This window comes from Diorhabda sublineata, chromosome X (genome assembly GCF_026230105.1).
Source record: "Diorhabda sublineata isolate icDioSubl1.1 chromosome X, icDioSubl1.1, whole genome shotgun sequence".
Classification (NCBI taxonomy): Eukaryota; Metazoa; Arthropoda; class Insecta; order Coleoptera; family Chrysomelidae; genus Diorhabda; species Diorhabda sublineata.
In genome coordinates, this window is record NC_079485.1 from 26,402,907 (window position 1) to 26,416,221 (window position 13,315).

Here is a 13,315-nt window from a genome sequence, read left to right on the forward strand (position 1 = left end):
TATTAATAAATCTCTTTACTACATTCATTGCTATTGAAGTGATACGTTCAATTGATTAATTGGATATTTGATTCAAGCAGATCAGTATATTAAGATAAACGCTTGGTATAAACAGCGTCCCGGCGCGCCGGCGTCGGATTTGTTGCGACATTGACGTCCACCGATGCTGCTACAGTAAAAGTATCTAGTATCCACTTCACGCCTCTTTAATTATGGCAGAAATTACAAAGTACTACAGGGAAGAGATATTAGTAACAAATGTAATACAATAAATTTATCAAGCTATATAATGTAGAAGAGGTGTCAGTTAAACAACAGGTGAGCGAGAAATTTTTGGTGAAATTAAGTTTTTCTTGATTTTGTATGATTTGTGGACTTTGAATAGTTGTCTTCTCATTATTTTAGATCAGCAAAATGTTTGGGAATAAACTGCGGTCTTGGATGGAAGCAGTGAGATCGAGAAAAAAACAACATAGGAAAGAAAAACAGGGAAAAAGTAATAATTTTGTTTTCGGTCATAAAAATACTGTTAAATGGGATACTAATTGTGCCACTGTTCTAAATGAACACACAGTAAGTTTTTATAGTATATTTATATATATTTAAAGAAATTGTGTTAGATTTAATGTACCTATATTTGAGATTATTATTTTATGTTAAATATACTTTATTTTTTTATTTTATTTTAGTTTTCATAGTAGAGGGATTAAGGATTAATTATTTTTAATATAATAATGTGATATATCTTAAAGACATATTTTTCATAAATATTTAAGTACGAGACACACAATGTTGAAAAACATCATTTCACTCACCAAATTAATTCAGTAAAAACCACGCAATTTGTTTAATAGCGTCAACCAAAGTGAGCAAGACAATTATTTGGACTTTTCATTTTTTGAAAATCGATGTAGTACAGTAGAACCTCGATAATATAAATACCAAGGAAAACATTAAATAGTTTGAGTTATACCTAGAGGTTTTTACTTACTAAGGGTTTAAGTTAAAGAGTTGTTGGTTTATATTTTTACTTACAAAGGTTAAATGCAAATGAAACTATGACATATTAAAAGTACGAGTACATAAATTCTTTCTTTCATATTTAAAGGTACATTTATTGAAGATTATTTTATTCCACATAAAAAATTAATGGTTTAAATTTGTCTGTACCTGTAGAATTTGTGTGTTTCTCTCCATGACATTTTTCATTTTTGAATGTTAATGTTTTGACAGGAAGACGTTTGAAAAATAGTCCCGTTTCGTCAGCGTTAAAAACATCATCGGGGTCGTATCCATTCAATAAACTGTCCAATTTACTTTTGCATTCTGTGCAAACTTCTTTGCTTACGCTTACACTTTCACCGCAAACTTTTTTAAAGGCCGGAACCAATTTGTAGTAATTTAGCAAACTCATCAGCTTTTTCCATTAGTATAAGCCTTTCGTGTATTACCCTGTTTTGCAACTTAAGTTTAAGTCTAGTCATCTTCAAATATTTTTTTACCAATTTTATTTTTCCTTCAAGTTTTTGAGTTTGAAATTTTTGAAAAATTGCACATTTTCTGTAAGATTTACAACTTTTTTTATCGAAGCACCACTCTTTAAAACGATTATAACGAATTTGATAGTTTTCTTGATTTACTAGGTAATAAGTTTAATGACGCGGTGTTTGTTATTTCACAACTTCTGATGGGGTCCCAACAAATTCTTCTTCATCACTATCATCTATTTTTCCAATAATATTACTTAATTTTAAACTTTGTTTAATTGTCAAAATTTATTTTTGACTGACATTTCTAGAGCTGCAGAGTTGTATCATCCAATTCATAGTAGTCGTGGTCGCGTATATTTGAGGCATTTACGTTTGTGTTTATAAATTGTAATCGAGTAATTTCGTAATCCAGTACATAATAAATATGATTGATAATAAAATAAAATCCGCAATTCTTTGAAACGTATTACAATCTCACTGAAAAAGGACTAAATATGTTTATGTTTGTCTTGATTATAAACCTCTGTACTAGTGCAATAAAAATCCACTTTTTTCAGTAAATATAGCACAATGAACGTAGAAAAATTCCTTCATCACTCTATCATTGCTTAGATTGACTGGACTAATAAACTCCATTTTTTTATGGAATATTTGGAACTACTAACAAAAAATAAGTCTCTAGCTCTGTTATACTTTTATTATTTATTTTTATAATCCATTCATCTGACAAATTATTCAAAAATTACCTACTGTTTTATGGAAAATTTGATTAAACTAAATATTTCCTGATTTTTTGTTTTTAGACAATAAACTTCATGCTTTTCATATATAAAAAACGATCCATTAACCCTTGTCATGAACAGATTATATTTTTTGAGTCTTTCAATTAGTTGCTGTTGGTGAATTTCTAATATTTTAATTTGAGAGGTAGATATCCCAGTTTACTTTGTATTTGATTTATTGTAACTTGCTTCCACAAGGTAATTAATCAAATCTTTATGTCAAAAGTTTTGTTGAGAGAGGGCTGAAACCTTAAAATATCTTGTAAGATGGGAATTAAAGTATCAAAATGTTTTCTGCTCAATCAAGCTCAAAAACGTCACAAAAAAACATAAAATTTAATATACCAGAAAATATCTTTTTTACGATACATTTTAGTAGGAAAAACATTACTTGAGGTAATGCTAATTCGCCATAGGATTTGTGATGTATCAATAGCATACACGCGACATGTTATTATACAGAGTGTTTCATAAGACACAACATATTTATTCTGGAATTGTGTCAGACCTATTTTTATACTTTTGCTTGAGTTGAGTAACAATCAAAGCAATTGCATTTTTCCACGCGATATATAATTATAACGAGTGTATACAATTGTAGTAATTTAGCGGATTGTGTTTATTTTGGCACTTTGAATTTATTTTATCGAAACTATTTTCTGATTTCGTTAGTCTTTATAGTGAATAATTAGAACAATATAGCTTCATTGCACGCGATATGTAAGTATTCAGAGTGGTTGTTGAAAATAAGATATATTTGGAATTTATTCTACTTTGCTTTTGTTGGCGTTCAGTTATAATTTTTTTGCGATGTCTACGTTGAACATATGCATTGTGAATAGTAGAGAGACGAAGAACAATCCGTGTATATGTTCATAGTTCATAATTAATTATGGGCGGCCCAGAGGCGTAAAGTACAAAAATGTAAACCAGAGTTACGCAATAAATTAAAAGAAAAAAAATCGAGCCATCATCATGTACCTGTATTTAAAAGGGTTAAGAGGTAAGCAGATTTACGAAGATATGCTTAATACCATTGGTGATCAATGTCCTTCGTATGCGACCGTGAAAAATTGGACTGCAAGCTTCAAAAGAGGTAAATTTTTCATTGAAGATGATGACCGATCGGGAAGGCCAGTTTCTATGTCAGTCCCCGAAAATATCGATGCAGTTCATAATATGATTTTATTAAACCGTCGAATTGGGCTGAAACGGATATCTGAAACACTGATTATTTCATACGAACGCGTTCATCATATAGTTCACGTCAATTTGGATATGAGAAACATTGCTGCAAAATGGATCCCCAAATGTTTGAATGTTGACCAAAAGTGTACAAGGGTAGAAGCATCGCGTTCGATCTGTGCTCGATTTGAGAACGATGAAGACTTCTTAAATCGAATTGTTACTATGGATGAGACTTGGGTTCATTTCTACGATCCAGAAACCAAACAACAATCGATGGAATAGCGACACTCTGCTTCAGTTTTTTGGGATTGCCATGGAGTCATCATGATTTTATTTTTTGTCAAGGGTAGAACAATAACTGGAGATTACTATTTGACATTACTGACCACTCTACGGGAAAAAATTAAAGAGAAAAGACGCGGAAAGCTACTCAAATGTGTTTTGTTTTTGCAGGACAACGCCCTTGTACACAAATCTCATGTTGCCGTGCAAAAAATTCGTGATTTAGGGTTTGAATTACTAGAACATCAGATTTGACTCCGTCCGACTATCATCTCTTTCCTGTGAAAAAAAGTTTAAGAGGTTGTAAATTTTCTTCCAACAAGGAGGTAATGAAAACTGTGGAGGTTTGGTTTGCAGAGCAAGAAGAAACATTGTTTTTGAAAGGTCCAGAGACGTTGCAAGTTCGCTGTAATAAATGTATCTAATTAAGAGGAGAATATGTTGAGTAATTAAATATTTTGACATTGAAATTTTGTTTGGTTCTATAGTAGGCTCAGAATTTTCCAATATATCCTCGTAGGTCTGGATTCGAAAAAAATCAATTCTAGTCGGAAGTATACAAGATTGAGAATAATTAGTATAATCAAGTAAAAAAGAATTCACTCTACCAGCAGAAAGAAAGAAAAGTAAAATTGATTTCAACGTGAATTTAATTTTTGGAAATATACAAAAAAAGGATTAGAATGGTCCACAGTATTCCTGAAAACACAACTCGGAAGTGTTCTGGATGGTCTTACAATGATCATTCTTGATCAATCCACAACAATTCTGTAATGTTGTTCAGAAATTTCTATATATCTGCATTTACAGCTATTATATCTTCTGAAACATACCTTTCAGGTATAAACGGAAATTTTCTTTATGCTCGGATTGCTATAATAACCATTAAGCTCCACAGATTCTACCAGGACTGTGACCTTGTGACTTTCAGTGATACGCAAATTTACAATATGCGTTGAATAAAAGTTATGATCTTTATTATTCATAGTAACAACAGTTATGAAAATTCATTTGCCTAATTATTTGCTCGGTTGAGGGTACATGAAGTTTTATATCAACAATTAGGTAGTTAAACTATATCGAGTTCATCTAGTATATCCCATTAAGTTACGTAGTGACAACTTCGAATCCGCTCCGGTTTGTGAGTCTGCTACTATAACAACTTTGGTGAGACTGCGCTTGCATGTGTGTTGTGAAACGTGGATCTTAAACAAAGTTGTATTTTAAGTTGACCAACATTGCCGAAGAAGCTGACGATATGTTGAAATCTATCATATTGTAATAAGTAGCCAAGGGCAAAAGTTCCATTTATATGTTATCTTATTATATTATCACATCTCCAATAACAGTACAAATGGTTTGATTTATTTTTCCAGGGGAACGAGAGATGTGCTTCCAAGAACCATCCGCATAAAGAAAATCAACCTCAAACCGGGACTTCATCAGGAGTGTCAAATTCGAGATATTCAGCTAACAACTTATCATCTCCAGAGTCGGCGTATTCTACTGGTTATTCTACAGATGGTACATCACCTGGAGCACCTCCTGAAAATCTATTAAATACGCCAAAAGTACCAGGTAGGAACCAGATTTCTTTACATAGCTCTGTTTGAAAATTAGTGATACCAATTAAGTTATAATAATTCTCACTTGAATGATTTAAGTTAAAAATTTCCTGTATTTGTCTACATATCCTATTTATTTCGTTGCGCATTTCACTTTGTTTTCCCTAATTTCCTACTCAACTGAAAATGTGCAAAATTGCTAATAACAACCCTTCCAGATTGTTACCCATTCGCAATAATTCTCAGATACCTGAACAAGAATGTTAAGTTGTATTATTTACTCGCCAGCGTTGTAAATGTAAGAGGGTCTAATGTCTACATTGGATCGATAACTGAATTCATTTTGAGCTCATCATCGGAATCTTTTGCATTCAACACGTTCAAATAAGATTATTTGCTATCTAGGCGAGGACACTTACGAAAAATAGCTTTTGGTGATGAAATTAATAGTAGAAAAAAAAAAAACAACGCCATCGTGTTCTAAGAGTTAAATAAAAGTTATGTGCATAAAATTTTTTGTCTATGCGTTATTTTTTTTTGTGTTTTGCGCTGAACCTATGCAAGACTCGTCTTTGTTACTTGGACAATATTGTAGAGGATTGAAAAATCTTCAAAATAAGCTTTTATAAATTAAATTTCGATAATTTGCTGCTTAGATAATTTAACCGAAAGGAGAAAATTTTTTAAATAGTTCATAATTTGTTTAATTTTAAATATAAAGGTTTCTTATTATTGAAAACCGAGATCTCAATGTACTTAATCAATGCTCTAAAGATTGGCCCTGTGGCCCCAATAGTTTTTGCAAAATGTCAATTAAACCATAGGAGGCCCTTTTTCTCAAAGGGCCATTCTTGCTCACCGGATGGTCCTGTTATCATTTGGAAAACCGAGTTGGAAAGAAGAATCTAATCTTGATATAAGTATATTCCAATGGAATATAGGGACTTTTTGAAACCGTTATATATATATATATATATATATATATATATATATATATATATATATATATATGTTTCTCCTTTTAACTTTACGCATTTATTCCAGTTAATTTTAAATCATTTCAAAACTAATCTTTCGCGAAATACACGTTGTTGTCTCTCCATTGACCTCCTTAATTACTTGAGAATACTTTCCACCGACCAATTTTTCAGTTTATGAACAAAAATCGGAGAGAACTAGATCAGGTGAATACGGCGGATGAGGCAACTTTTAATTTTTCAGCAATAACAGCTGTGTATTGGATATCGAGTCCTTGAGCTCAACCTTATCGGGATTTCAGTGCATGATTAAAAAAGGTTTCCGTAATGATCGAAACTTCCGGTCATTTTGGATATCATTACAGTATAATCTAAATATTTTCCTAAAATGCTCATAAATGTACCTTAGCTACAATATTTTATCACAATAACCTGTACAGAACAATAGAAAAATGTTTGGACAGGCCAAAAGCTATTTATTTTAGAGATTACAAGAGTGTAACATAAGATTTTTTTCAATAAGTACCTTTTGGCTAAAATCTGATGATTTTTAAAACTGATCCTCGTTCAAAAAAGCTACAAACATATGATATATGCTTAGAAGTGTCTGTACATAAGAAAAACTAAGCAAGAATTAAAATAAATAAGAGTGAAATGAAATTGTGAAATTACGGGTATAAAATAATTGGGAATCGTGTCATAAAGATAACCTCGAAATTCGAAACATCCCCGTATATATTTCTCCATCTTGGGGTAATTTATTGATTTAATTAAAGATAAATTTCTTGTTATCAATAATTTTTTCGAAAAAATGATAACTGATAACATTTGACAAATTTGCACTTAAGCGCGATTTTTGTTGGTTTCCAAAACATATGGAAAACAAAAATTTGTTTGTTGAGATTTTGTTGAATATATTTATTAGTTTCATGAACATTTCTACTGGCTTTGATAAATTTGATATTAAAAATCAGTAATTTTTACAGTGTCTGATATTTATAGAGTCTATTATATAATGATTTCTTTTTTGTTTACAAAATTTCCCATACAGAAATACAATGAGCCTGTCAAATATTTCTGGCACTCATAAATAACTCAATAGCCAGAAGGAGTTTTAGATTCTGTTATTTTTAGAATACTTTGATTGAGAGGCCGGAAGCATACTTTTTGTTTTCTGTTACTTTTTTGTATGAATTACGTACTGCCATACATAAAACTGTTTATACAGGGCGTCAAGATGAGAGCAAAGTAACAATTAAGCTTAAATTTCTGAAACCGTTGGTGATATTCATACTGAACACACTGTTTACACTACCACTACACCAACACTCACAATTACACTGTCTGATGTGTATAGTTTCTGATATTCATAAGATATTCCTTATGAATATTAACAACATTTATATTTGAATGGTTTTGATAAACCATTCATTCATTCGTTTTTAATCAATTATTTATTAATTCTTCCGTTTAATGGGACGGTAATAAAAAGAAAATAACCTAGAATTGAGCCTAGTAACATGATAATGTATTATTTCAGATATCTGCCATCCTCGTATTGCAGTCTTAAATCCTATTCAAAATCCCAATGGAAATCTTAAAGTCCCTGCGCAGCCCAATGTATTACCAAGTTCAACAAACGCGTTATCAAATGCTCTTAAAGATCACCATACCCCAGTTTTTAAGGTAAGCCCATTACATTTAGTTTAATGTTATATAAGTTTGTCATGCAAATGTTTGATGTTAAATAATGCATGTTTTAATCTTGTAGTTTGACTTCCAGAATTATATATTGCTATAAATGGTGTGGTTAAATTTATACAATTATACTTATTTCAATAAGATCATGATATTTTATATATTCCGACCTTAGATGTACTACTGAAGGACACTGTTCACACTACCACTACATCAACACTCACAATAACACTAGGTTTGTTCCAACCTGCTAGTCTTGGAACGGCTATTGGAAGTTTTTAAATGATATTTCCTGCGCAACTTCCGGCTATGCAAGGTTTTTGCAGCTTGTAACTTGCTATCAACCAAGTATCGTAAAGATCGTCCTGGAAAAGGTTCACAAACGATACCTAAGTCAGTCGGTACACAAAACAAAGTCGCCCAGTTGGAACACGTAATTTCTATTGCGCATAATCGTCATTGCACCAAAGACGGTTTTTTGATAGATGGGAACGAACCTACTGTTTAACGGGCGCTTCTACAACCAAGTTACCGTCTTTGGTCTTTGAGTATGAATAACATTAATGGTTTCAGAAATTCGAACTTAGTTACGTGGATTGATACTTCATTTAAAAGGACTAACGAGAAAACGATCTGGCACGATTCCGTTCGATTCTATATTCCATTGCCTGCCTTTAATGACTACAAAAGATCAGTTCATGTAACTGTTTGCCCAAAGATTGTGACGTTTCATAATTCAATTTAATTTTTAGACATATTTATTCGTCAATCATAAAATAATAACTACAGCAAAGCTACACAAGATTTTTTTTATTTGGGTTCTCGGTTATTGAGAAGGAAAACGGTTATGTACCCAGAACAGCCTTTTACTGATTGGAAATCTTTTTGTAACATGAGAAAATGAACTTACAAAAAAGACTATGAAAAAGTTCTTTCGGAACCTAATGCTGCAAGTACAAGAAATATCTGGATCGTAATAAAAAATATGTGGCATCTTCTCACTAGATTTTATCAGCTCACTACCGACTCAAAAAACACCTAATGAGTCTAGTAAAAAATAATCACAGACTTTGTAGAGACGACGAGAAAGAAAGTCCGGATCATCTAATTACAGAATGTCCTACCGTAATAGTCTAAGATTCCACCACTTGATCTTGCAGGTATCGGTTTTTTGATGAAATTAATTTTAAAGGAATCTTGAGGATGTATGGAATGGATTAAGGATAGGTTGGCCTTGTAAAAATTAGCGGCAGTTACCTGTAATTAATTTTAATGTCATCAATATACTAATATGACTTGCAGCTATATGTTTTTTAAGTCATTCTTATAGCATTTGAAAGAAAATGATGTCACAAATCAAAATAAAAATGGTGGCCAGGTGTAAATAGGTATGTTATTATTAATTAACTGCATTCACCAGTTTTTTAAAGAAATTTTTATGCAAAATTGAAGTTTTATATACATTGAACATGAAAATCCATGGTTGCCGGCTGCACAATGGCCGCAAACAGGGGTTGCCATGATTTTTGTGAACGGCTCTCGCTCCAGGTAAGTGTTTACACCTGGAAACCCTAATGCAGCGGCCGACTAAGAGGTGGCAACCATTTTTATTTTGATTTGTTACATCATTTTCTTTCAAATGCTGTAAGATTGACTTAAAAAACATATAGCTGCAAGTCATATTAGTATATTAATGACATTAAAATTAATTACAGGTAACTGCCGCTAATTTTTACAAAGCAACCTATCCTTAATCCATTCCATACATCCTCAAGACTCCTTTACAATTAATTTCATAAAAAAAAACAGATACCTGCAATATCAAGGGGTGGAATCTTAGACTATAATAAGATATCGCAGAATCTGCTTTCTCCTTGAATCCATGCCAGGTAGTAGAGTGGGGAGGTTTTGAATGACCAGCGATGAAGGTAGCTCCGATGGGAGGGTTTAACTGACCTTAGAGGTCGTAATGCAGTATTACCCTCTATAGATATATTTAAATTTTTAAATCTACGTCTCCATAAACTAGAAGACGTTTTTTATATTGATGGCTTTTCAAAATATACTGAAAGTAGATAAGGGAAAGTAACAAAAAAAGTTTCCATCCGATTCCTTGAATTCCAGATTGTAGGGACAGAAAACGCCATAGAACATTATGGTGAAAAATTTAGAACAAAACATGAGATTCGTAGATGGTTTTATAAGATATCTGCTAATTCTTAAGGTTTTTATGCATGTTGTGGTATATTTTCGTTGTAGCTAGAAATTTTTCTGTATATTGATTGATTGTACATAGATGGAGTTCCGTGTCAATGTCCGCATGCTATTGTATATTTAACAATAACTCATAAACTGGAATACTAGCAGAAAAGAGAAGTGGATGAATCGAAATTTGCGGCAACCAGTAGAATCAAAGAGAAAATCATCGGAAATCTAAGCCCTGCTCTCGGAATAACTTCGCCAAGGCAAAGAAACCGTATTAGGACGAATCCATGGTTACCAGGAAGTACACTGAGTCCGAGTCCTGTGAAACATAATCACAGCAAAACAATGGTTGCAGCAAAATCAACTAAAGACAGTAGTCCGTAAGTTATTATTCTATTTTAAATTAATATACATGTGTTGTATCGTTTGTTTTCACACTGTTGATTCTCGTCGCCACCGGTGAGCTTCGTTTCCTCGTTCTATTCTTTTCGACCTATCTTTTGTTGGTTTTTAACACTATTTCCAGACTCTATGTTGATCATATATATTTTTTCATTTTATAAACAGCCACGTCTCAAGCTGTTTATTTCACTTTGTAAGTCAAATGTCGTTTCATTCGATCCTTAATTTTAAATTTCAAAGGACTCTGCGTTCTGTAGTATGTAGTTGATATTTTCACATTTTCCACTGATAATAGTGCAATACAAGCTTAGGAGCTATTTCGGATAGTATACGAGGATATTCTGAAAAATTCTCAGCCTACTATAGAACCAAACAAAATTTCAATTTCAAAATAGTTTATTACTCAACATATTCTCCACTTAATTAGATACATTTATTACAGCGAACCTTTAACGTCTCTAGACCTTTTATTGCGTAATTCTGGTTTACTTTATAACTACTTATACTTAATAACTTACTACTACTACTTATACTTATAAGTTATTGTTCGTTGCTATGGTAACGCAATATTTTGTTTATGCATTTAACTGGTCTAGGCTAACTAGATATCAATACATCCTCGTAAATTTAATAACGAGTAACTATTTGCCTTTAATATATTTTTTCTCTCCTCTTGTGGTATTCTTAACCCTTTTAATAAGTTTTGCAAAAAAATCCTCGGTTATTTGTGAGATGTTTCTTATAATTTTGTTTCTACAGGAAACTTCGTAGGTTTTTAAGTCCTGCAGCAAGTAGACGACGGTCACTATCGTCTTCATCTAGTTCTTCACTTAGCGCAACTAGTATTCAGTTGGAAGTTCCTCGACCAAAATCTCTAAGCGACGAAGACTGCACATTGAACGAAATGATGGGAAAATATGATGAAAGTTACGTTTACGAAAAAGAAACTGATATTTTAAGTGATAGCGATCCGACAGATTGCGAAACTGACATTGATACAGGTCAAGATGGTGGTGATGAAGACGATCCTTTTGAAGGAGAGTTAGATTTCATCGACAATGGTCCTTTCTTAGATTATGAAGCTAATAGAGCAGATTTAAATACTGGCCATTGTTCTTATTACAACTATGATGTTCAAAGAAAGATTTCGTCTAGAAGACGTACACAGCGCAGGACTAATAAAACAAGTGAGAAAAAACGTAGGTCTTGCTCAAGTAAGAAGAGACAGTCTAAACAGTTTGAGAAGGAGAAACGTATTAATACATATATCGATGGTTCTAAAAGTGCTGGGGCTACTCCCATTTCCGTCCGACGTGCCAATTGTAGACCCATTTCTAAGTTAGCACTAGATGATGGCCTAAGAAAAAGATCAAATTCGGTAGGTTTTTACCGAGATCCCATCAGTACAATAGATAAAAGAGACAAAGAAGCTGATTTAAAATATAGAGAACTAATAACCGAAGCTGAACAAATTCTACATGCGATGAAAAATAACGGGTTATCACCTAGAAGATTACCTGGCCCTGCAAACAAAAGAGTGGAGTTATTGCGGATAACCGAATCTGCGAAACCTGAGATATTTGTAAACAACAGATCAGCTACTGAGGACACTGTAATCACTAATCCCTTTTGTTCTAAAATTCCGTCCAAAAGTGGTTACAATTGCCCTAGATTTAGCCCTAAGAAGAATCATATCACTAAATTCATTATAAGTAATTCACCAGTTCTTGCTAAGAGAGAATGTGAAATGCAATCACCTATTTACAATTCTCCAGTATCTAATAGGAAAACGGCAGCCCATGTCTCTTTGAAAGATAAACACACTGAAGTTGTTAGGATGAGTCCAAAACACAAGAAGAAAATAACTAAACGTGTAACAGATTCAAGTTCTGACTCGGATGACGTGCTTAGACGAAATAAATTGAGTGGTAGCTGCCCACAGAGTGAACCAGTTCGAAGAAAGGTATACTTTGGCAACCAAAAAACAATTGGAGTAAAAACAGTAGCCTTCAATTTGACAGCTAAAACATTAACGCAAGCAGAGTGTACCGTGAGTAACGAAAATTTACGGCAGCAAGTCCTTTTAAACACAATAGTAAGTTTGAAAAAAAACTTGGAGGATCATTCAGCTTCTTTGAAGCAAGTTTATAGGAGCTCTCACAATATATATGCCTAGAAATTTCCATAGGGTACTGTGCAATCATATATTTTATACCAAATACTCCCAAAGAAGCCTATTTACTATAGGATCAAGGTAATATAAATACTCTCAAATATTTGGTGATACCAAATAGTAGGAGCCTACTTTAGAAATATGAACAGATTTTAGCAATACTCTACTAAAGGATTACTTAATGTCTTAGATACAATAATAAATTACTTCAGTATAGATGATAACAAAATAATAATTAACATTTTATTAGTGATTTTTTTAACTCATTTTGAAGTATTTTATCTTCATTTTTATAAGTGTTTCAATACTATTTAATCTTTAAAAGTGCCCAGTCTCATTTATACTCAGTATTTTTGTCATTTTATGCACTGGTAAGTGATTTATAAGAGAATCATTATCGAAAGAGTCTGTTTCCTATATGAAACTATGAATGTTGTTTTATATTTTTTCACCCTGCATCTATGAATATCAAATGTATATCTCCCGATCAATTCCATTACCATATTACCAGTAGAAATACCCATATAGAATGGATCCTCTTGTTAAGACAGCA

At 32.4% G+C, this 13,315-nt stretch overlaps 1 protein-coding gene across 1 annotated transcript; it reads left to right on the plus strand.

Moving 5' to 3' along the window:
* Window positions 1-149: 149 nt before the first annotated feature.
* On the plus strand, window positions 150-13,100 carry LOC130451247 (uncharacterized). The gene is made up of 6 exons (XM_056790142.1): window positions 150-318; window positions 406-573; window positions 5,119-5,320; window positions 7,825-7,970; window positions 10,350-10,567; window positions 11,349-13,100. The coding sequence occupies exons 2-6, from the start codon at window positions 415-417 to the stop codon at window positions 12,763-12,765; spliced, it is 2,142 nt and encodes a 713-aa protein (XP_056646120.1). The 5' UTR covers window positions 150-318; window positions 406-414; the 3' UTR covers window positions 12,766-13,100.
* The last annotated feature ends 215 nt before the right edge of the window (window positions 13,101-13,315 follow it).